Genomic DNA, 25990 nt, shown 5'->3' on the forward strand with positions numbered 1-25990 from the left:
TATCTCTGCCTAATGCTGCTTAATACTTTTAGGCTCTCAAACCATAGCAAAGTACAACACATTTTGAAGAGAAGTAGAGGGAACATTAGAACTCCAGCAAGCCAGGTACAAACATATAGATAGTTTGTTTCCTTAGGGGGAAAACCTGTTTGTTTGCTCATGGAAGAAGATAAAATTTGTAGAGATACTGCTTCATTAATGGATTTGATTTTGATTTTATTTTTTTTAATGACTAGAACTTTATGTTATTTGTTCCACTTTGCATGGATATATTAAACCCAAATAAAAAACGTGACATAATTCCACCTCTGTTCTAAATGTACAGGGCTGAACTGTTTAAACTAGCCTTGTTTTTAAGAGGAGGAAAAAACCCAACAGTATTCATAGAACTGCATTAAGCTTGGAATTTCCACCCTGGACTGGAAATGGTTCTAAAATCAGAGTCTTACAATTTAACTTAAATCTGATAAAGACAGTTAATTTGATAATTTAAGGAGACCTTTAATTAGACTTCAAAAAAATTTAGAGGTCACCAAGGAAATAATGTTCCTTTATATGTAACATTTAGTAATATGTGGATAATACAACAACAAACATTTTTAAATTTTATATTAGTCAATGCTGTTGCACCTAACCTGTAGTGTGGTCATTAGGTACTCTACTTTTTTGATCAGTCACCAAGTTTAGTAGTCTGCAACAGTCTTACTAAAGCATAAATCCGTTATGATTATATCACCATTATTACATCAAGTCACTGAATAAATAATGACTCATTTAGAGGCAACCACATTCAGCTACATTACTTTATATACTAGAGCACATATAATAAGAAGGTGTATGCAGAAGTATAAGCAGCTTTAGTAATTTTCATAGTAATATTTTTAAGTAATACCTTATTAATCCCCTCTCAGTGCAATATTCGTAACAGGATTTTTAAAGGGACATGAAACATTGATATTTGTACTGTAAATGCATTTTGACCATGGCACCAAATATAACACAGAGGGAAAGCATCAAAAAAGGATCAATATCAAATTTCAGAAAAAAAGGTATCTATGGCTTTAAGAGATTATTCCTTGGGATGAACCATTTCCAATTATAGCTTGACAAAAAAATAAAATAATAATTTAAGCCTGAAGTCAATTCAAATGGCCAGTTCTAAAACTCCTTAAAACAGGTTTTAAAAGAGAAGCCTTCACAGATGGAACTTTAACTGCACAGCACAGTCCGGTGCTGTTATAGTAGGCATTTTTTTAATATTAAGTTTGATCAAAGCTTATTAACCAGCAGTATCAAGCCATCAGTGGTTTCGACTACACAAGAGAACTAATTAAATTTAAAGGGCCATAGCCTCCTGAAGGCACAACATGTAATCCCCAAGGCAGGAACTTGAATGAAGGGGATGAGAACATTTGCATAGTAAAACACTGGAAAATGGCAAGGTGCTTGCTCTTATTTGGGCATTATAGCGAGTTTTATTAGAACCAATTTTGAATCTATCCTCATCATCAAACATGTAGAAAAGTATGAGCGTTGAAAGGCTGAGGATTCACTTAATATAGAATATTTCCACACATATAGCAAGAAACACAGAACATAAAATTTCATTTAATCCAACAGGCCAGATCATGAGATCCTTCCTTACCCCAAGGAGCAGTAACTTCCACTGATTTCAATGTGAAATATGACTAACAAATTCATGGGCAAGAGAAAACAAAATAGAGATAAAGCAAGCTGACTATAAATTGGTGCCCAGTAGCCTTGTTTTGTCTACAGGTAGCCACATATAACAGCATTATAATTGAAAATAACAATATTAAATTGTAAAATAATTTCTTCCATTGCTTATCTCCTACCTGCTATATTATCCATCATATCTAGTATAGATTTCAGTATATAACATCTTTCCCTGCAGTTTTGTCATATACCTGGGAAGAAGAATAACCTTCTCTTCTCTGGTAATCTTCCAACTGAAGAAGGAAACTATTACCTTTCATCTACCTTTCAAGCTCCAGGGAAGAAAGCAGAAAGGATGAATGTTCACCCAATCCTTACTCCTTGCTTTAAAAGCTTCCTGACATATGGACCGCTAAAGTACTTTTCAGTTAATAAAAGGGTTTTATTTGTATAACAAAGGCATGATTGCTAATCATGACATCAAATGATGTTTTCTTAAGTTTGATAATCTTACTGTCATTTTAGGTCCCCTAGGAGAAAGGGCTCAATAGCTAGAGTAAATAACAAAAGTAAAATTTAGCACTGAGCAGAAGAAAGATGAATCAGCAACAATTGGCTTGCATTCTGGATTGTCCTTAATCAGAATAAGGGTTCCTGCATTCTAAAATGACAGAAATTTCTTGCATCAGTGTGGAGGCATCATGCTGAGTCATCAAGTCATTCTTGTGGGCTAAGAGAAATACAGACTGGCAATTTCCAGCCTTTTTTTTTTCTCTTCCCTTTTTTTTTTAAAAAAAACAGGTCCTGTTGACAACAGAACATGAAAAGAACTACAGTCTTATTCCAATCAACATCTCACTGTAATCTTTCCAAGCCTGCTTTAGGTGCTTCTCATCTGTGTGTGTGTATCATTCTTTCTACTATCACAGGACCTAGTGGTCCCAATCAAAAGTGATGGCCCTAAAAATGCTAGACCAGTCAAGCTAAACAAAATATCAGATATTTGCTTAAAGAGTTGAAGTGCAAGACTAGATGCAAGGCCTGAGGGAGGAGTGAAACAAAGAGAGGGCACATCAGCAGTCTCAACTGTGAGGCACCTGCAAAGTTGCTGTAACTTTGTCAAAGTACCAGTAGTGAAAGCAACAACTATATCTGGTTTTGGTGGCTCAGCTAGAATCTTACCAATCCTGCAGTAAAACAGATAACAAACCAAACCAAAAGCAACCTCCCCCTGCTTCCAAGAAACATTCACACTTCCCCTTTCATGAAGAACTGCTTAACAGCAGGAAGATTCCCCTCCTGTCCTTCCAGAGCAGAAACTCTCAAACAAGAGCTCACCGGTGTTTACAAGGACCTGGCACATCACATATAGCTGCTGCTTAAGAATTTATTAAACTGCAGTGAAAGCAGGAATTGTGTGCCTTTTTCAGTCTCACATTCACAATCCTAACCAATATGTCAAATAAATTTCCCCCATGCTCATGGCATGATGGGCAAAGCTGTGGTATAGAAAGAAATACAGTATTATTTATAGAAGTTGTACTATGTCTAAAAGTTGTACTTCTCATATACATCAGTTGTTTTCCAGAGTGCTTTACACTGAAATACCTAAGTCAATTTTAATTTGTTCTTTTACAATACAAAGCATTAACTACATCAGTATGTAGATTAGAGACAAAAACTACCATGTTTCAGTTGATTTTGGCTTTAAGCTATGAAGTAGAAACTGCTGTCAAAAAGTAAACCATAAATCATGCCTACAAATAGTACTGTAAGTGCCAAACCCATAAATTTTTAGGTAAACTTTTAGGTTACAGTTTAACTGCTTTTGTAGAGAAAAGACCTCTACACAAAATTTATCTGAAGCTGAACTAATAAATGTAATCACCTGCTGTGCAGAGGTTGAAAACCTACTGGATAGACTTACTGAGTATTCATGCACAAGTAAATTCATTTTTGTAAAGGCACAAGAAATGGTTCTATTCTGTGATTCATCTGCTGTTACAGAGGAAAAAGCTGTTATAGTAAAAGCCATTTGCAATGCCCAACATAACAGGTTGTATATTACTTTTAAGTTCATGCTTATATGAACAAGATCTTGTCTTTTTATTAAAAGCATGCCATCATGATTTCAACACTGGCACTGATGGACAGAACCCATCATAACCTGCTCCAAACTGTTCTAACAGTTAATAATCCTGTCAGGTATAACATCCCACTTCTGTCTTTGTCTAAAGTTAAGTTCCAGTTATTCAAGTTCATTAAACACCTGTATGTGCTGGACAGAAGGACCATCTACCATCACTTCACTTTGCAATGTAGTTTCTTTTAGACCATAAAACAACAATTGTTTAAGATTTAAATCATTTGCTGGTCCCTCCATTGTTATCACAATTTTATCATCCCCAACCTGCTAACATTCTCCTTCAATTCTTGATGTCCAAACGTGACGCAGCACTGCATCGAGGGGCCAAATCATGTATTGGTCCCTTTTACCCTAACACTGCAAATCTTCTTATTTATTTTTCACACTCAATGTCTGGGGTTTTTTTTGTTTTCTTAAATAAAGTCATTGCTGCTTCAGAGAATTTTCTACATGTTCTTTATTTTCCAGTGTACCCTTACTCTAGACCAGTGGTTCTCTATCAGGTGAGTCAGATAGCATTGGGAAGTTATAAACTGATAAGAGGTCAGAGAGAGACCAACTGACCTAACTTGGGCTAAGACCAAGCCTGTTTCCCACAAAGCCAGGCAGGACAGTGCCACCGTGCCAGAATGGGTGCAACGTGGAGCAGAGTGCGAAAATTGTCCAAGTAGCTCTTGGCTTTGCTGGATGGGTCCACCTGAGGAAGATGACGGGTCCACCTGGGGGCACCCAGCTTTCTGTGGCAGAAGGAGCTAGGCAAAGCAAAGCTTGAGACACTTGGTATTCTCAAGTGAAGCACAGCTGTCAAAGGACTGGAAATCATCACATTACACTGTGTTAGAATGCATATGTTTTGTTTCCAGTTGGTGTATCACAAAACACAAATTGGTTTATATACATTAAACACATCTTCAATTTCACACTCCTCAGATACAAGGACTGATAACTTTCCGTTTATATTTTGAGACAGACATATTACCTCATTTGAGAATCTATTTACCATGTGTTATGATAATTTCCATGTTCCAATTTCTTGATTAAAATGTGGTGCAGCATGATATCCTACAGAAGTCAGTCTATTACTTTACTAATTTTACTTTCATCAGCCAGCTGGTAATCTCATCACAGAAGACATGAGTACCTAGTTTTCAACCTCTGGTTTCCGTACCTTTACAAAGACTGGAATTAACCATTCCTATTCCTTTTCTTAATATTTTTCTTCATTGAGTCCTGTTCCAATATATGCATCAGATCAAAACCAGGCTGATACACTCATACTTGAATGTTCCATTTAATTTACTTTTTCTTTTGGTAAATATTAGCAGCTTTTTTCCAAATCCCCTGGAATGCCCTCAGTGCCCCAAAAATTCTAGAAGAAACCTCCCCACAATTACTGGCAGCAAAGAAAAATTTCTAGGCAGCTTTTTAAGTTCTGCAGTTCAACATATTCTGACTGGCTAATTTTAAAATGTCTACATTTCACAGCTCCTGTTTCATGTCCCCCCTTAGCTGCTAGAACAGAAGTACATCATGACGCAGCTACACCTAGTTTTCCTCCCTAAACGCAAACCAAAAGCACTTACTGAACATGGCTGCTTTTTCAGCTACTACTGGTTTTTCTTATCATTGCACAGTAACAACTGTGTATATGTTCTCAACTGACTTTGAAGACTGGTCATTGGCCTTCCACCTCCTGGCCTGAGATTCTCTGTCTTTTATCATGTGGCTTTCTTCAGCCATTTCCCACTTTTTCTTTATGACAACCAGCATCAGCTTCTTGCTTTTTTAAGTTCTGGACATGCACACATACAAATGCATGCTTAATGTGTGTATATGTGTCCATATACACATTTGCCTTCAATTATTTCCTTCAAAGCAGTTTTTAAATTATGATCTTCTCTCTTGATTGTGGCTTTCACCAATATCTACTAAAACATTCTCAAAAATCCTTTAATTCTTACTGACTCCTGCAACCCACACAATGACATTCCAAATCCAAAAGGAAAAGAAATGTAATGTTGGACTAAGAGATCGGAAAACTACAGATAAACAGAAAAAACCCAAACATTCTCTGTATTAACTTTTATGCCTTACAGTTCTTGATGCTTCATGTAGCTATGAGCTTCACTACCCTCTCACGTCACTGACCCCTGAATCACTGTCTTCTTCACAGAGACACAGTGTACCTTAGAACTCTTTTTGAATGTGAAAATCCTAGACCATGCCAAGATATTCAGTTCCTATCTGTGCTTTTCTATTGCCTATGGAAAGAGAATACTGTGTACACAGGAAGAGTATCAACTGATCTAAGCGATACAGGCTCAAGAATACCATTACCTTGAAAAACTTAAGTGTGTTACCCAAAGGATTAAGTTTATAGTCTTCGTATTATTTGCAAATTTTGCAGTTGAAAGAACTCTCTAGTCATGATCAAAATCCTGAGTATTGTATCCCTCAAAGGCAACAGAAGGCACAGTTTTGTTTACAACTCAAATAAAAATACAGTTGCTATTTTTCTCCTATAACACTGATCAGTCCAGTCCATCATGATTGCCTGAGTAGGGCAGTGGGGGGTTGTTTTTTATTTTTAAATATATACATCTGTCTGAAAACTCTCACTGAGCTAATTAAGTCCTACTGAATCTAGCAAAAAGAATCAACACCTTCCAATCCCCTTGCCTTTTCACTAAATGTGAAGTATTTCGCCTCATATTGTCTGAACCGACCAAATAGCACTTGAAAGCAAAGATTTCTGAACTGAAGAGCATAGTACAATACAAAATAATTTCTTTCTGCAATGGCAAATTTCTAAATCTGTCTGAAGCTCAGCCTACTTTATATTATATTATAAAGTCCTCAACAAACAGGTTCATATGAGTTACAAAGCTGAAATTCACTGGTATCAAGGCCTTGAACACTTCCCAGTATGCACAGTAAACAGTTGTAATGAGTTATTCTCTTGAGTACCTTTACCTATGGTGGAAATAGAAAGCTCCAGGGAGAGAACCCATAGCAAACTTTGCAGACCTGATAGGAAGTTTACAATAGCTATATGCAAGTGTAAATGCAGTTTTAAAAGTTTGATAGCATTTGTCCTGCATGTTCCTACTAGCTTGCCAAAATATGCCAAAATTTATATGATTCACAGTTAAGTATCTTGTATTGTAGTATGGGCAATTGCTGTATCCCACACACTTTACAAGTCTCTAGTCCTGAAAAAATTAGTCAAATTAAATTTCATGAGCACCTTCATGAGGCCAGAAATTCACTGACAAATTAAAATTAATTCTTCTATAAATACATTTTTATTCTATTTATGCACATGGGTCTTTTTATAGCTGTTAAACCTCCTCTCTTTCCCCTTTTTAAAGGCTACTGAAACTGTCAGGAACTACATTTTACATTTTAGCAATCATTGCATACACATCATGAGTCCTAGAATTTAAAATGGAATTGTTGATGCTTCAGATACTGTTGGACTGTCATTAGTTCTGCAAAAGTATGTAATTTGTCATTTTGGAAGAAATGACAGTACATTCACTTGTGCAACATGCTTTTAAACTTCCTCTCTCTAATTTAAAAATGCCAGTATTGTACTGTGCTTCAAGAGAGATATTTTTAAGGCTTGCAGGTTGGCTTGTCACAGAGCAATTTGTCAGGTAGTATTTTGTCTTCATTAAGGTTTATTCACATAAAGCGATTGGCCTGTCTCTGATATTCCCCAAAGACAATACATTCTGTCTTACCTGATGGTAATGAGGCCTGTGTTAAATTTTCACTTTCCTCATCAGTGTTGCCATCATAGTCATTTTCTCTCCCTGTAGCCATCTGAGTGGTGGCTATGCTAACCCTAGGGGGGGAGGAAAAAAAAAAAAAAAAAAAAAGTCACATTTTTGCCATCTATTATTTCTGCAAAGAATTTATAATTATTAGGAAATGCAAGCTGATACACATCAACACAGAGTCCCCATGCTGAACAGCTTAGCACATTCATATACAAGGACAGACAAAAAAAAAACGGTAAGTTAAGATATAAAAAAGCAGGATAAAAATAGCAAACAAATTGTAGCATTAGAATAATTAATCTTCTCTGGATATTTTTGAAATAAAAAGAACATAAAAACATTTCAATTTAGGTATTTTTGTTTACCAAAGGACAAACAGAATCAAATAATTCAGGGACAATGCATATGAAAGTACCAACTATGGAAATGGCAGGGACATACTCTCATTGGAAAATCAACTGCCGCCCAACAGAAAAAAAAAAAGGACAGATTCATCATATATTTAGCTCTTGGCTACAGCATCCAAAGCAATATGCTGCTCTTTGCAGTGAAGCCACAAAGAATCCTCTGCTTTCATGACTAACAGTATTGTTCTGGATAACGAAGCACTTAGCCAGGAAGAACTGTCAGAAAAACTAAGAAATACCTTGTACATTTGGCACCTACTGCAGATTCTTTAGCTTCTTTAGCTTTGTTCAACAACTTCTGTAAGTTTCTTATCTTTGCCTTCTTCTCATTCAGCACCAAAATAAACCGGTTATAAAGATCTGCCTCTAGTTCCTCTTTAGCTTCCACACATTTTTCCAGCCTACAATGTAAAATTAACTGTTACACTATTTCTTTTTAAAATTCTGTGTTTCCTGGAAGAAAATTCTGTAGTGAGGCCAACCTTCCTATTACAGGAATCTCCACACCAAACCACGCATGACCAGTCCAGCATCTTATGTCTGAAATAGGCCAGAAGAAGCTTTTTTCCACAGACAAGTGCAATGAACTTTGCTAGCAGAAGGGGAAAGTTGCCAAGCGGAGAATTTTCTCTTCATGCCTTTTTTTTTTTTTTATAGGTTCTTGCACACGTGCAACTGAGACAACTACAATTCAAATAGGTAAGTGTTCTTTAGTTTCAATGCTCAATTCACCATAGTGGGCATACCTTAGCAGAATACACATAATGAAATTACAAATAGATATGATTAAGCTTGACAGTTCCAAGATCTGGGCCACACACTCTGACTTGAAGTGTATTTGAACAGGAACAAAAAAAAAAGAAACAAGAAACAGGCAGCTCCCCTCCAGCATGGGCTGAGATGACCACCAAATACTTTGGGCAACTGGGACAGCTCCAGAACTCTTTCCTTGCCAGGACTCCCTGGGCAGACGTGGGTGATACAGACCTTTGTCTGACCATTTTCCATCAACAGCCTTGCATGTCTTGTTCCAGTGAGCTGGCAAGGTACAGAAACCAGTTCCTGGCAAAGCTCAACAGAACACTGCAGCAAAACCTGATGGCAACTGTAATCCCTTACAGGCTAGTAACTCTAGTGCTGTGGACTCCATTTCGAATTACACAGATACAGAGATGTGATCTAAGAGCACCTGCAGCCACCACTAGGCAGATTTTTTTTTTTTTTCCCCTGAACCAAGCACAATTACTTGGTAGAGGACTAAACACTTAAAATATACATAAAAATGTTTTAAAAGCTCTTAATATCCTCAGAGTAAAATATTATTCAGGTTTTTAAAGATTTAATGTCCATCTGTAGGTAGGTTAATGTCAATAAAATGAAGCACAATGGAAATATAAAATTAAGAATATGGATGTATACTGTCTCATAAGCAAAGCAAAACTAGAATATAAGCAAACATGAGCACAATAAATGAAATGACTTAGAGCAAATGCAATCCTGTATTTACTTCTTGTACGTCGTAATTTTTTAGTCCTTGCGTTGAACCACAAACATTTTAATAGCTGTGTTCATAACAAGGAAATAAACATCTTGATAACCTTATTGATCATGCTGACTATAGTATTACAGCAAATAGTCATAACTTATAAACAACATTCTTTTCACCAACCTGTACAAGGTTGGTAAAAAAGTTTAGGTGGCTTCCTGTTATTAAACCCAAACACATAAGAAATTTTTAAAAATATTAATTTATAAGGTAAGAAATTTCAACAGACTTCCTCTATAAATACTAATTATTTTGTTCATAGATGAAAACCATAGATGATGTAAGAAGGAAGACAATAGAAAATAATCTCATAAAGTATTAAGTCTACTGTGCAATGCTTTAGGGATATGCTTGATAGTTGATAAATAATTCATCTAATTTAAATGCAAATAGCAGAACATCATTACCATATAGATCAGTTCAATAATTCCTAAATGAAAGATCATATGTACTAATCAACTACCAGGAGACTTTCCAACTACAAAAGAGAAGTTAACTGTTTAGTGGGGAACAAATAGACAATTCACAAAGAATCGTAAACCCTAATACAGGGTCCAGAAGTGCCTGAACAGACTTGAAACTAATTACATCTGTATACATAAAAATGGAAAACAAGGATTTTGTGTGAAATACAGTAATGCTGTCTGTATCAAATTCTACAGCAAAGTCCCTTCTCCCCCACACAAATAGATATGAACTAAAGAAAGCACGTACTACTGTGCGTTTAGTTTGCCAATGGACTGGTTTTTGTCAGAGCAGCTGAGGTTGGTTTTAATAGTTACATCGAGACATTTTGCTGACTTGGCCAAAAAGGTGTCATATAAGATAACGTCAGTGAGGCCCTTGAATCCTGCAAAGGCATGCACTGATGAAAATCCATGTAACTGTAACTCTAAATGAAGTAAAGCTGATGCTGCCTGGACATTAAGAAGCACAGTATAAGAACTTATTGCAAGACTAGCCAATTTCTTCAGCTTCTAGAGTGAAATACTAGCATCTCGAAACATACATACTGACTATATGCATAGATTAGAATAGTAACTCTAGCCTGTAGGCAAAATCAATTAGTAGTATGCAATCAGTTAATCTTACACGATTGTCTTCATTTACATGAACACCTTTATTTTTTCCTGTTGTTTAAAGTGATCCATATATAAATACATTCTCCAGACATACATACGACATTAATTTGGCCTAACATTCAATCAGTGTAAAATAGTATTACATTAATGCTATATTTGCAAGTTATGAGCCTTTGAAAATGCACTGTTATATGGCATATGATGATACTTAAAAACAGCATGGTAAAAAGCAACCGTCCTGTGCTGCGTGGGAACAGGGATACATTAATAACGCAGAACGTATCTGTTTGGGGTGGCTCTGGCTGTAGCTCTGCATAGCCTTTAGGATTCACTCAGGCATGCATTACCTGAATTACATGACCACTAAGCAAATCTGGCTGGGTTTCATTGCAATACCTCGTTGGTTACAAATACAAACTTTAATTGCAATTCATTACATGCTTGTGCCTGTATGTGAGTTGTCTCACTAAAATACCATCTCCCCAGGCCAAATAAAGAAGCTGCTCACCTCAAAGACGACTTTCAAGTACAATGAAAATAAATGGAATTTAATGGTTAGAGTGATGTAAGTCTTATTTGCACGTTGTTTTCTGATTTCTACATTCTTAGATGTCTCTGTTATGTAAGTGCAATGCTTTTAATGTGCCAGACGCCCAAGTTGACTGCCATCAAAAAGCTTGCACAGCCCACTGAAAGCAGCTAGTATTAGGAATGGTTACAATCAGTAATTGAGAAAATAAGGTAACTGTCCGGTTCTTAAGTGCTGCCTAAATGTAGAGCAATCACACAAGCTTCACAGAGGTTAATGTGAACTATGTAATGGCATTTATACATTTTCCACAATCCAATAGTAGAAAGAAAAAATTCAACATCTCTACTATTCATCCTTGTCCTCAGTACTTTAAAATAATTGCTGGTCTTACAGCACCGCTCTATTACATTTCAGATTCACCCTTCCCCCAACATTGGCAATGGTATTGAATCTTGATGAGCTAATGCTGAAGAGTCAGTTTCAAGCACCAAACTACCTAGCCTGCATTTTTATAAGCTATTTGTGGTTTAAATACACTGTCACTATAGTTGACCGCAACACAAATTAGCAGCTATTTTTTTGGCTTGTCTACACTAATTTTAGATGTTTGATACAAAATACACACCCTACCCAAATCAGAACTTTAACTCGTGTTTTATTGGCCAAGGAATTGTTTTGCTACAGATTATTATTACTTTACCATTTTAATTACCTATATGAAAAAAAAACAATAGCTATTCTGCTCTGGTATTTTAACTCAACCATCCCTGAGGTGCGCATGCACGCACGCACACACACACCCACACTCAACCCCAGGCACACACAGCATTTTCAGAATAATAATTTTGAAAATTTCCTTAGCCTCTCTATTTAGATCTTGCCAGATAGTGTCTTAAGTAATTTTTATTTCATGTTTTTAGATCAAGTGCTGAACGGTCTAGCTAGTCAATAACTCCCATATTGATGTCACCTACATATGGGTCATTTCCTGAAAGCAGGGAATTTTTCAGCCAGGTAAAATCCTACACTTAGGTCATCACAATAAGCAAGATGATAGGGAGTTACATCTTCAACCAGAAACACTCCCAACACCTCAGATGCTGCACCGCTTAGACTAGAGTGCATAAGCAATTTAACAATTAAATTGACCACGCAGGGGACTTCTCTTCAAAGGGGTTTTTGGCCTGCTCCTGCCTTTCGCCTTTATGTGAACCTGAATTTCAGAGGGAAGCGGCAGGAGTCACTTCTGTACCTGGCACAGGGCTGCCAGCAGCAAGCTGTTTACAGCTGGGCGGATTATCTCACGTACGGTGAGGCAATAGCCAGCAGCAGATCGGGGCTGGTATTCAGCCTACAGATTGCTCACTAGGCAAATTTAGCCTCCTGAATGAAACTTCCTTGCCATTTTGCAGACCGAATGGAAAGCAGAACAAGTTTAGACCTCAAGAGACCCCAGACAGCTACAGGGCAAAGCTGCTGAGCAGAGCTCACAAAACCTTCATGATGGTCAAGAAAATTAGAGTAGGGAAATGGAAAGAGGATGACTGAATTCTTCCATCCAGTGCCCCATGCTTACAATGAACAAATGCAGCTCTTGGAAGTCTGCATGCTATGTTTTAATTCTAATGAGGTCCTGAAGAGAGAGATTTTAAGCAAAGGGAACTGCGGGGGCTGAAACTCTGGAGCTGATGTGCCTTAGCTCCAGGCAAAGAGGGAGCACAATTCTCAACATCACGTGCTTTATTTGATGCTTTACCACTCAACACCGCAAGTGATACAGAATGCGAAGTCTGAAATCCTGTCTACTGAACAAAGACAGGCAAAGCTTTTGTTCAGGTCCAAGAAACTCACACCACTAGGTCCAGCATTTGGAGCCAAAAGAGCAAAGAGAGACACAGCAGGGTAGACTAGGCTGTGGCAAAAAGAATTAAAAAAACCAAAACCAAACAAACCCAAACAAAAAAAAACCCAATACTGTTTGGATGCAAATAATTTTTATTCTCCATTTAGCAGACATGGCCAAAGTTTGGTGACCATACAACTTTCAATATTTATTTTGAAAAATCATGTTTCAGCTGTTCAAAATATAAACATACTAAAGAAAACCACCAGCTTTCGAAGCTTGAATACACTGCTTCTGAGAGCAAAGGCTGTGAGGCTACTGTGATATTTTTTTTTTTCTTTTCTTTGGGGTTACTCTTTAAAAGTGCCACACCACCATGGAAATTGATACAAGCACTAACGCCTATTACACATTAGCGTGTAATGCAGTACAGCATACTGGTTACACAATACACTATTGTTCAATAAACTGTTAAGCAGTAAAACACTACTTAGGAAGGCCATATGCTTGTCAGGGAGATTGTCAGGAGAAACTGTTACTCATTTTAATGAGAAGGAAACAAAACTAACTCCTCCCAAAAGTTCGCTCTCTTTTTCAGGGTAAATTAATGCCAATTAGCTACATTCTTTCATCAATCTTCCTAAATGTGTTTTTTTTCAGATAAAGCTATAGAAAAATCAAGATAAATCTCTGACTTGTATGTGCTAAGTGTTTTATGCCAATTGAAATAAGCATAGTTTACTTCACTACAGAGTGCAGTGGCAGACAATTCAGATCATAAATGCAATGGCAATTATAAAAATCTCTTGTAAAATAACGTTACTTTTTCATATAACAACACACTCGTTTTCCAATTCTCACTGCTTTGACAAGGCAAACAGATTAAGCGATGGCCATTTATTTCCCACTCAAAAATGTAGATAATTTAAACTGCTAGTCCTAAGAATTATAGGAAATAGTGGAAAGGAAAAGGCTTCCTGAAGAAAGTGGAGAGGATTCTACAGAAAAAAGGTTTTGGTTTTTTTAATTTTTTTACTTAATAAAGCTAAAACCAGCTTTTATTGCAAAGTTTGTAATACCAGTTGTATCTTTGACATAGGAAGGAGATTCACAACTACATGGGCTGTAGATAACTGGGCTCAAAACACTTGTCAAGAGAAGGAAAATATGTGTGCTCCTTTCTGTATATGACTTCAAAAATGCTCATCAGTAAAGCCTGCACCGACAGTATAAGTGTTTGTGAGTTTCTCAAGTATCACCTGCAAATGCACTTTTAAACTTACAGCTTCTCCATGTCACTCCAGCTGCTGAAAAGCCTTTCGTTTTCTTTTTGCAGATGCTCGTTTTTCGCATGCAGTCTTCCCAGGCAGTCCAGACAGTAACCAATCAGCTCCTTAACCACCTCTGCCGGACTCAAAACCTTCTGTAGCTTCAGAGATCCAAGTCTAAACTAGGACACAAGGAAAGAATGAGTTACTTCATCTGCACTAGAAAGATCACAAAACCTCACTCCAATAAATTTGAATACATACTTAATAAATATAAGAAATACCTTACAGTCCTCCAGTTCAAAGTGATATAATAAATTTGTCACAAGAATAATTGTGGAATATGTGAAATAATCTCCATGCCAATTATTTATGCAGCTAACATGTCTTAATGGTCACCTGTCATTCAATAGGCACAGGACATAAGCACTGACATACTTTCTAACGGGCAGAAAAAGAGATGCCACGCAGCTAGTGTAACATGATATAGGAACAGCCTGCTTTTGTACAGCTCAGAGGAGGTCAGCAGTATAAAGGTGCAACCACAGGTTTTATATAAAAGGCATTTTTGATGTAATGCAGAAAGACAGAAACTGAAAAACTAACAGTATTATCGTGTTCTTGCCATCTGCCCAATTCTGGCACCCACAGCAGCAATACAACCACATAAACATTACTGATAAAACAAATGAACATTAATGACTTTTGATTTAAAGTAGCACTACAAATGCCTCTCAATAATGCTTGCACGCACCTGATGGATGAAAACTAGTCAGCAAGTTTTCCCTTTTAGGGCTCAGACAGCAAGTTCAAAATTATAAAAGGAGTCCTTCAATTAAATGGGTATCCTCAATAATTCAATGAGATTAAAGGATAGGCTCTGTAACAAATAGTTCTATTTCTTCAGAAATGGGGATGTCACACAGGTTATACAAGATCTCTGAACAGTTTTGTTCTGCCTGGTCTGGCAGAAACAACAGAAAACTGTTGTTTCTATTATGTTAAAGGAGAAATAGCTCAGCCATACATACAAAACAGTATCAGCTAAACTATAAATGCGCAAAGCCGAATGAAGATACAAAAATATTCAACATGACAGTTTGAGGCAATTGAAGAAAGGTATTAAGGCTCCTTGAAAAGGGTCGCAGACATTGCCTTAAGAGAAGCAAACCAGAAATGAAGGACCTGATTTTGGTGCTCTGGTGTGGGTAAATGATGGATAATCTGAACTGAACTACCATAAGGTACACTTCTGCAGCTGATAGAGCTTACAGAAGCCATAGGGGACTTTTCTGATGCTCTCTATATCTAGAAGCACCACCATTTGCCTGGCTTGACAAAAAAAATAGTTGAGGGAGCAGATTCTAAGAAAAGCAGAGTGGGTTGGATGACACAATCCAGACTTTGGCCAGCTTAAACTACAGCAGAAGCAGATCTTTCAGAAAGAGGCACCAAAATGACGTGGCTTTGATTGGAAATGCCTGCAGAAATGTCAAGTTGGTAAGGGGTACGTGGAGGGAAAAGGGATCCTCTCTCACGTCTTGTAATTACTGAAAGAATTGACACAACTGTTGTGCCATTTCCCTATGAATAGAACTATTACTCATCTTTCAACTTGAATACATGGCAATAACATCTTTAAAAAAAAAAAATTTAAAAAAAAAAAAAAAAGGTGGTACATGGTAGGGAAGGGTTCAGTCTGCGTCCTGGTACCTCACCTATTAAAATCAGAAATGCCATTTCATTCATTTTTCTCCTCAACTTAGTTCATTTTACTTGGGAGGTCATGGAAAATCACTAAATAAAAGACATTAATGAAAAAAAAGTGTAGCATTTGTTAACACTTTTTAAAAAGTGAAGTTTATCACTGCTATACACAAGGTTTTGCTGAGAAAGGCCTTGTAAAAATTGCTTATAAAGATTTTAAAGGCATTGTTTGAAACAAATAACAGTCCTTTAACTTAAATATTTTATCTGTGGAAGTCTCTACAACACAATACCATCACTAGCTTCCTCACCAAGGTTAATTTATCAGAAAATGTGGCAAATGCAAACATTTACTTTCAAATTAGCCACTGATCTTTCTTCCAAATTCTCATGTACTGTCTCCGGCATGTTGTTTTCCTTTAGCTTACATACATCTGATGGCTAAAGATGAAAAGATGCATTTAATCTATTTTTGGAAATTAGATTACATTATCAGTAACCCACAGAGTGACGTGTATTCCCTGGATATCACACTTGGCTGTTTGACAGCATTAACAAAGATGGACATTTGCGTAAAGGAAACTGTTTTTCATCACTTGCAAGCCACCACCATACTATATGGATAAAGAATTCATGCCACACTTGAATACTAACTGAAGAGATAGCGAAGCACAGTAGCACAGATAAATAGCAACACAATCTTCTACTTACACTGTGGAGGAAATAGCAAGAAAAGGAGATCCTTTTGTCTTACGCTTTTAATATAATCAACTGAGATAAGGTACAGGCAAATATGTTTAATCAGGACAAATAAGCATTGCCTAAATTACAGTTTACTCAGCACAAAAGAATGAAATATGAATAACCCTAAAACAGGTTAAAGTGAATAACAATAGATTTCAGCTGAAAGCCTGGTTCCACTCACAAATCAAAATCATGCCAAACACACAACAGATATTTCAAAAGCAATTGTAATTATAAACAAACACCAGTTCAGCCTCTTTCTTAAATATATTACATAAACCGATACTGCTAGCGTAACGTGGAGTTTTGAAACTGCAAAATACATCCTCATCTTCACAGAGCTCTGCCATGAAAGGATTTCTGAAGATATGTAAGAAAAACCAAAGTACTTCTTTTTATTAAAAAAAAAAAAAAAGCTGATACAGTGAAAGAAATCAAACCTGGCTTTTGTGCATGCTACCTTTTTTGATGAATTCTCAAGATGGAGACAGGGAGAGGACACGCTGCAAAGAGCAGAGCAAGACACGCGTGCCAGCCTGATGAGCCACTGCTAACGTGTGAGCCAGAGAGGAGGTGCTGGACAGATTTGCCACACTGGTACAGGGACACAATGAATTTGGTTGGTCATCTTTTTAGCTGTTCATTTCAAAGTCCGACACAGTAACAGGTAGACTTTAATTCAGTCTTTGTATAAAGCAATTGACTGTTATGTACTGCCTTAACATTAAACTTCACTGTACTGTTTTCTGTGTCTTATACACTGTAATCTGTGGACCACTTCTAGGAGGCCCGCTAAAGGTAAGCAAAGCAAGCCCATCACCAGGAGGCTTAAATTTATTAGGCAGGTGCTCATGTATCCACAGGAAAAAAAAAAAAAAAATCATAAGGCTTCTGCAACTTTCCAACCCACCCCCGTCATCTAATCTTAATTTAGGATAGTGATAGGAGCACATTATCTGGGATACATTGCAGCTATCTTCAGCAGCTCAGTGCAGAAAAACATGGGACATTTAGATAGAGCCTAATTAAGCCAAAAGTAATGTGATATTGGATATGCGGTTCTGTTTTGCCTCCTGCACACACAGTATTACACAAAGTGTACCAAAAAGCCTTCTTAGGCTGTTTCTTCAACATGAAATTATTTCTTACAACAAGCTATTACACCACCTATTTAACAAACAGACATGTTAGCACTAACAATAGTAACATTGTTATCCGAGCAAATTACAACTGATTGGCATTCGCCCCTGTAAAGAGCCCAGGGCTGAGAAACTGATAAGCCATAAAGGCAGCCAGATCCATTTCATTTCCAAAGCATCAAGGCAAAGCATGAGCCATTCATAAAATAACGTAAAGAAAATGAAATCTCAGGACAGTTTTGCTCTGGAGTCCTGCTGGCATCCCAAATTGGAAAGCAAACTGGTAAAAGAGCAGCTGCACAAAATAGCGCAATTTTAGATCCAAGTATTCTGAATTTGGGACAGACACGTAATTTGCAGCACTGATTAAGACAGAATTCTATTAAAATTGAATGGGGGGGGGGGATCATAAAAAAGGAGCCATTAGTTTTTTCACATATTGCTTAGTTTTTGCTTGCAAATAAACCAAGAAATAGTCCCAGTTACTTGTCCTTCATCACCAAAACCACTGTAGTGAAACTGGAAACAGTTCCAGGAAGATTCAGTAGAAGTGGTTAAAGATCAGGATACCATAAGAAACATTTAACTGAGTGACATATCAAGATAAATAGATCTTGCTTACTGCATGAGTGAAAGCTCAACATTAACACTTCACTAAGCTAATTTTACATAGAAAATGTCTTTGATTTGGATCATGTTTCCAAGGTGAGCCTCATTTTGTAAATTTCTGCACATTGCTGCTCTCTAGATCAATTTATATTTCTTTCCATTCTTCCAGCTGTTGTAGCTTGCTAGCTTCGTATCATCTGCAGATGTAATTAATGTGCTTTCTACTTCCTCTCTCAGATCATTCAAGAAAACACTATGTAAAACAGTGAAGCACTAAACACTTCATTTATACAGAGAATGAGCAGATCTGCTAGAGGTCTCTGGACAATAAACTGTGACTGATATACTGCTCCTCTCCAATATCTGTTTTACTGTTTGTTGGGATTTTTTTTTTTTACTTGCTTTTTTAAAGACACATGAAGATGAATACAGAACCATTTAGAAAGTTTGTTCCCTTAATCAGAACTCACACTCAGAATTTATCCATTAGACCAGTATTTTAAGTTTAGAAATAAAAACAAGAATTAGAAGCTTATGACAAACTGTCATTTTCCCATCACCTCTTATCCTGCCTATTGTTTTGTCTCCTACTGATGGAGAAAGAAGTAATCTCAAGCATAAGACAGATAACATTTTGGAAGTAAACAGAAAAACTTCTCAGGTAATTTTCTTCTTGTTACTGATGTTTACAGGAAGATGCTTCACATAAGAAAAAAACCTCATTAAAATATAAGCCAACACATTTTTTCATGGCAAGTTCTAAAGCTACATGAGAATCATTTTATTCTATAGAGATAGTGGATTTCAATTTTACATTAAAATAATACAGATATGCTATGTAATCTTTTCATTACTACATTCCGCTAGAAATGAGAGTTATCACATGTAAGGCAGTTAAGTATCAAAGTTTATGCACTGAAAGAAGCAGCCATTTACACAGCAACGCCTGCATGCTCTCTCTTCTGAAGCAGAATCTGAAGCTAGATACTAACAGTGAGCTAATTTCTAATAACAATTTTTTCATTATGACATACTAGTCTGTAAGAAAAAAAAAATGCTGGAAACTCTCATTGCATTTGCATTGCTGGCCATGATTTCTCTCTGTATTACTTAAGTATCCTGACAATCCTTTCTAACAATATTTGTTATCCAAAATATATTTAAGGAATTCCATAGTTCCACAAGCTAGAAAACAATATTTATTGAGACAGACAGATTTTGCCCTTTCTTGTCCTGGCAGGCTATAACAGCTATATAGTGTGCCTCTCTATCTTCTATTTATATTAAATACTTAAATCGTAACCTACAGTATTTTGTTTCTTCCTTCTCCATTTTGAAAAGGATTTAACAAATAGTTTTCACAGAAAGTACACTTACAGATACTTCCGTCTGATTTTGAAATGAAAATATTCCTAGTGTGTGAACTAATTCATAGTTTTAATTGTGTGAGTCAACCTACAGCTTGCAACAGAATCATCTCTAACTCACCTCACTCATCTACCACTTTTCCTACACCTCTGGAGTAGGACTCTGCTTCTAATCATAGTATTTCAAACTGTGTGAACAATCAGCTGGGTCAGCACAGTTAGTAACTTCTACATCCTTGCAGACAGATGCTGCCTGCTGCAAGGTATCGTCTAAGCAAAGGTCCTTTCACCAGGAAAATATTAATGACGAATTTGAAGGGGGGGGGGGGGGGGCGGGGGGGGAAGTTCTATAGCAGCCCACCAGCATGCAGCAGCTGCGTAGTCCCTTCTCTGTCTTTATCAAGACCCACAGTTTGTAATAGCAGATGTGACCCCTGCGTTGAAGCAGGAAAGCTCTGAAGATCCACATAACAACAGATCCTTTTGTCACTGCCCTATCCTGAGCATCTCTCAACACCTCTCCTACACTAACAGGGAGCTACACTGGGAGGGGTATTTCTATGATAGAGCTCAGTCTTACTAGAGCTTGGTTTTTCCATCCTGCCTATTAGTGCCAGTTCAACCGGGTCTTTGGGAACTAGTGAGGATTGGGGAGCAATCAGGGTGGTTTTTATTAATAAAAAACCCACAGTCTGAAACCATATGTTTTCAATACTTAAAAAGCCATCTTAATAATCTCAAGAGCCAAACCAAAACAAATGCTTTACTCGCTTATTTTTCAACACTTGCACAAATTTATACCTAGAAAATCTTACTAGGACAAGATATTAAAAGCCATCAGTTAAACTATGCTGAAGTCACCTACTGATGACCTTGCCTGTGGCTGGTACTCCAAGTAAATTCTTTACTGCAGAGTTAGAGATTAGCCTTAATGTACAGGACAACACTGAATGTTAACATTAATTCAAAAGTAAGATGTCCCCTACATGCTTGCATCACAATAGGCCGTGTGAGATACAGCAGCTTTCTTTTCTTACTGAGAGTTGGAACTCTTGCAAGACACACAGGCTGTGATTTCTAGAATCACCCTTGCTACTGCTGCTTAGATATCAGCTACCTCTTCCACTTCACATATGCAGGGACTCTGAACTAAGACAGAATCAATACTTTGATAAAAATAAGTTTTCACCATGAAAAAACCTATGATTTAAAAAGAGGAAAATGTTAATTAAAATTCATGTACAGGGTTAAAGAATATGACCTACAAATGAATGATGCTGACACTTACACAAAGAAAGTATTGTTACAAGCTTGAATCTGGAAAGCATTATACCATTTTTATTTCTTAAGTCAATCAGTGAGTGGTCTTGATTTTTTAAAGCTGTGCCACTATTATCTCCAGGGAAATCATTCAACAGTAACCATGACACCCCTGGGTGTGGTAATAAAATGAGTACACTAGACTTGCACAATACAGTGATGACAATGTGAATGCAGAAGTTGCTTTTGTAACAGCAAACTCTAGGAAGCTAGAAAAATCACAAAGCACCATGGAAGCCAAGAAATCTTGCCGGTTACATCAGTCAGTATAAAAATATTATCACCAATTACAAAAACCAAGTTTAACATAAAAATCCTGCCTTTCTTCACTCTTGCCTTTCCCCCCTGAAAGGTTATTTATGAGAAAAGTATTACTTCATCCTCGAAAAAAGAGTATCTTCCTTCTTGACAAAGGCATTACATCTATTCTAGGGCAAAACAGCTGACATAAGTGACTGCTATTTTTCTCAGGTTTCTACTACATGCTGTAGAAACCTTTCACATAAACTGCCATCATATTAGCTCCACATCAACTGATGAAATTCCATGTGGTTTCACTATTTTGCATGGCAGGGGTTCCCAAATATTTTGTAGACTGCTTTGCTATTTCTCACACCCTCAAACCCACACATTCATGGCACTGTGGCCCCCTTAACGGTTGCAGTGCAAAGAGGCTACAGCTTTACAGCAAACTAAGCAGACATTGGGAACATCGCCAGGTACTAGAATACACTGGTATTACATACGACTAAGCACTAGAACGGCCACAGCATGTCCTTTGGCCCATGCCAACGGCCACCCCACCAAACACTTTGCAGGCACATTGCAGAAGTTGGAGCACACCACGGACCTCTCCCAAGAGGCAGCTTGCATGCAGCCAACCTCTTCTGGAGGCTGAGAGAGTTTAATAGCATGGACATAGACTGTTCCCTACCAGCTGGCCTCTGTGCCTGGGAACATTCCCAGGAAATTTTAATTTACTGGTGTAGAGGCAACCACAGTAGTCCCTGGAATACTGCTTTATCAGGTTTTCAGCAGAAGCCACTGTCTTTTACCACATTGAGAAAGATCAAGGCACACTGCAGGAGAAGGTCTCGGGTCTCCCTGTTGGTGGAATACCTGGATCCTGGGGAAAGAGGTAGAAATAAGGCTGAAGGAGGCTCTGCCACTTACAAGTTATTTCATCCATCCCTCATCAAGCTGTACACTGCAGAGTGGGCCAGACTGGAAGCAGGTTCCCATCCTGAAAGCTCTTATAGAGTCACTGATTGGGAGGGACCTCTGGAGGTCTCCAGTCTAACCTCCTGCCCAAAGCAGGGCCAGCTCAGAGGTCAGACCAGGTTGCTCAGGGCTTTATCCAGTTGGGTCTTGGAAACCTCCCAAACTCTAAAAACTGTTGCTCATGAGAGTACTTCTTCCTCCAACCTTAAACCCACATATACCAATGAGAACCAAATCATATCTTTGTAAAAATGAGATATGTTTCAAAAAAAGGCATGAACCAAGCAAAGTTACAGAGCATTTGTGCTAAAGCCACGTTCATCTCTCAATGTGCTAAGCCACTGAAAGCTGCTAATTTTCCCCTCAATTTTCTTGACCACTATGCAACTGAATCACTTAAACTTAGAAACACACTGAATACTAAAATGCACTGCAGCGGTATTACTCAGCACCTGTAATATTAGGTATTCCTTCCAATTCTTTTCCAATGGTATTCAGACACAATGTTCCACTTCACTAAAATACCTGAGCTATTGGAGTAAAAAGGCCAAAGGCAAAACTACAGAAAGATCAGGTGTCCTTGTTTCTTATTAGGATAACAAATATGGATTGGGCAACTATGCATTATAGTTCCACAAACAGTGACAACAGAGTCATGATTATGTAGAGAACAAACAATTCAAGCAGTTTATTGAATTTGGGATGAAACTACTACACCATGCAAAAACTGGCAGGTTTGCATTTTATGCATACATCTAAGCGCTTTATCTTCTTTTATGCTTCTCCTCTTTTATCATTCCCTTCTATACTTCAGGCAACACTCTCTGCTACCAGTCTGCCTCTGAAGTGAGTTTACAAAGACAACTGAAGCAGGACATCCTTAAAAGATCTTTTCTTCATCCTTTTCCTCATCAATTCAAAGGCTTCAGGAATAATCAGATACTTTCCTAGCTCACTGAGCAGCAAGCAGGTCTGTGAGCAATGGAACTACTGAAGGCTGGTTTCCTATGGTTGTGACTCTTGCGCTGGATCCCCTAATGTCCAAGAAGGTGAAAAACCCAGTCAAAGCTTTTCCCTTATTTAGTACATTCATAACTTCTTTCCCATGAGGATTTGCTAGTGTCTAATAATACAGTTGATCTCACTCCACAGGTTTTTTCCAAAGCAGACATATGAATAGGGTCTCTCTTCTCCATCCAGCCACCTATTTCCATGAAACTAGCAGGAACCTGATATCTTTGAGACCTTTACTCCCGTCAAATCTGTTTGAAATTGGCCAGTAGTTTCAAAAGTTATTGGGGGGAAGGGGGAGGAGGTAAGACTGGCAGTCAGCAGAGGCACACAGCATGATCATATAAGCTTTGTTTCCTTAGAAAGCAGGGTAAAAGACTTGCACATTTTATTATTTTTAAAACTGCCCTAAATGAATTGGGAAATGAGCTTTACTTACAGATCTAAACTTATTTTCTTCCTTGTTTTTCATGTAACTTATAGTGTGGCAATAATAGAATAGACTCTAGATATAACATCCAGATTCAGGTCTTGGCTTAAATACATGGAAGAGTTCACAACTATGTTAATTTAAATTTCAGAAGGAAAGCCTAATAAGACAGCTTACATCAGAATGCATTTCCTACAGGCTAAGAACAGAACATGGGGCATTACCATAAATCAACTGACACACAAACTTATCACATAGCAACTTACTTGTGTTTGAGGCTTGAGTCTCCTGAAAGTATGAAAGGATGCCTGCCAAGGATTTTTAATTTAATCTGCTGGCATTTTTTGTCAGATATTCTGCATTTATGTTCAGGTTTCCAACTCAAAAATTATGCCAGAACAAAGCTCATTTAAGGAAAATCTTTAAAGTAGGAGTGTAAAGCTTTTTCTGAACAGTTAATCACAAAGTATACACAGCATGAATGTGTAACACTGAAAAAAACCCCCATCCAACCCTTTTGATAACCTCCAGAAAAGTTTCTACAAATGTTATGAAAGGTAGATTCAAATAAATGTGCTTTTAGCAAAAATCTCCAAAATAAAAGCAAGGCTTGCAGGAGTGCTTGTGATATTACTGTCAGTAAGAGTTCCAAGGTAACAAAATATGAATGATTAATACTTCTAAGATTAAAAAAACACCACCACATTATGTGTTAGCTGCTGCATAATGGGAGTATTTTAAAACTACCTGTCAACTGATCATATTCCTACATGTGAAACCCAGACTGCAACTTTTTTAAAAAACTTTAATAAAACATAACTGAAGTGTCTGGAGTAATAACTGTCAGATATGAAGACAACTTGTCTTGGGAGCTACTTCCCTTCAAACATTGACCTTTAGGTTTGGGAAGTAATGGAAACTATAAAGTGCTTCTTGAATACACCCTTGGAACTAGCACGCCAACATTTTGCAGTAATTTAAGTCAGACTCCCCCTGAATGTGCTGATGGTTAACAGCTCAATGATTGCACATAATCTTTTTGCTTGGAAAGTAAATGTATAACCACGTGAATAAGCATGAGATAATGCCTAGACCAAGGCAAAATATAAAAGTGTTCCCAACTAAGTACTACAAACAATTTTCCAGTGTGAGTAATAACACAGGATTCATTTAGAACAACCATTGACTGTTTTCAGGGTGTTTTTTTACCCTTTGTTTACAACATCCTGAAAGGATGTTGACAGCTACTTGCTAAAGCCTTTAAGATCCAAATATCTGACTACTTAGTAAAAACTTAATTGAATGGAGTTATTTTATCCCACTCAAGAAAACAAGAGATTGAACATTTTCCTCTATAGTACTAAACTCACCTGTTGGAGCTATGTGGTGAGCATCTGCATAGACTGTGCCCCACCCGCGAACATGGAAATACTCAATGCATCACAAGATATGTGTAGTAAATATGACAAATCTCCAGTAAAGCCAAAACTCCAAGCAGTTTAAGTACACAGAAGGACATAAACACTTCTGTAAATTACCAGGATATGAACAGGATATATTACCAGGATATTTCTTTCTATCCGAGAGTCTAAAAGAAACAAACAAATAAGCCAAACTCCTATTTTCATGTAGAAAGAAAGAAGCACCAGCTCAGATTCAGGAATGTAACACAGGTGAAATAAACTTTACTGAGTTGTATCTATCTACACTTATGTCCCTTTTCTTATTGTTCAATTTCACTACCAGCAAGAGAGTTGCCTCATCCCCTCTAAGACTTAAATTACTCCACAGATATGCACAGAGTGAGATCCTAAACACAGAAGCTAAGCCCTTCTAGCCCTCCTCTCTTCTACCTTCATACAGGAATCCACATTGTTGTAACTGCCTTCATGACATTTTTATTTTATATAAGCATTAAAAAAACAATCAATTTAGTATTAAAAAAAATAATAATCAAGAAGTATTTGCCTGTATTTCTCTGTAAAAAACTGTCAGAGATGTAGAAATGTGACAACTAAAACTTGTTCTCAACTAAATGGACCTAAAATGCTCTAGTAATAGTAGGACATAAATTTTTACAGCTAACAGAGATGTTGACTTTGTTGGGTGTGGCAGGTGGTGGTGGTGCACTTTTTTCCCCTTCTTCTGTCACAAGA

At 37.3% G+C, this 25990-nt stretch overlaps 1 protein-coding gene across 3 annotated transcripts in view; it reads right to left on the minus strand.

The window, feature by feature from the left end:
* XRCC4 (X-ray repair cross complementing 4) overlaps positions 1 to 25990 on the minus strand; it is a 179776-nt gene that overhangs the window by 87194 nt on the left and 66592 nt on the right. For 2 of the 3 annotated variants that reach the window (XM_049794535.1, XM_049794536.1), the window contains exons 5-7: positions 14302 to 14468; positions 8255 to 8416; positions 7570 to 7673 (exon numbers count right to left, since the gene is read on the minus strand). In XM_049794535.1, the coding sequence (XP_049650492.1) occupies positions 7570 to 7673; positions 8255 to 8416; positions 14302 to 14468 (433 nt within the window). The remainder of the gene's footprint in view (positions 1 to 7569; positions 7674 to 8254; positions 8417 to 14301; positions 14469 to 25990) is intronic. The other variant, XM_049794537.1, reaches the window with a different exon arrangement.

This window comes from Accipiter gentilis, chromosome Z (assembly GCF_929443795.1).
Source record: "Accipiter gentilis chromosome Z, bAccGen1.1, whole genome shotgun sequence".
Taxonomy (NCBI): domain Eukaryota; kingdom Metazoa; phylum Chordata; class Aves; order Accipitriformes; family Accipitridae; genus Astur; species Astur gentilis.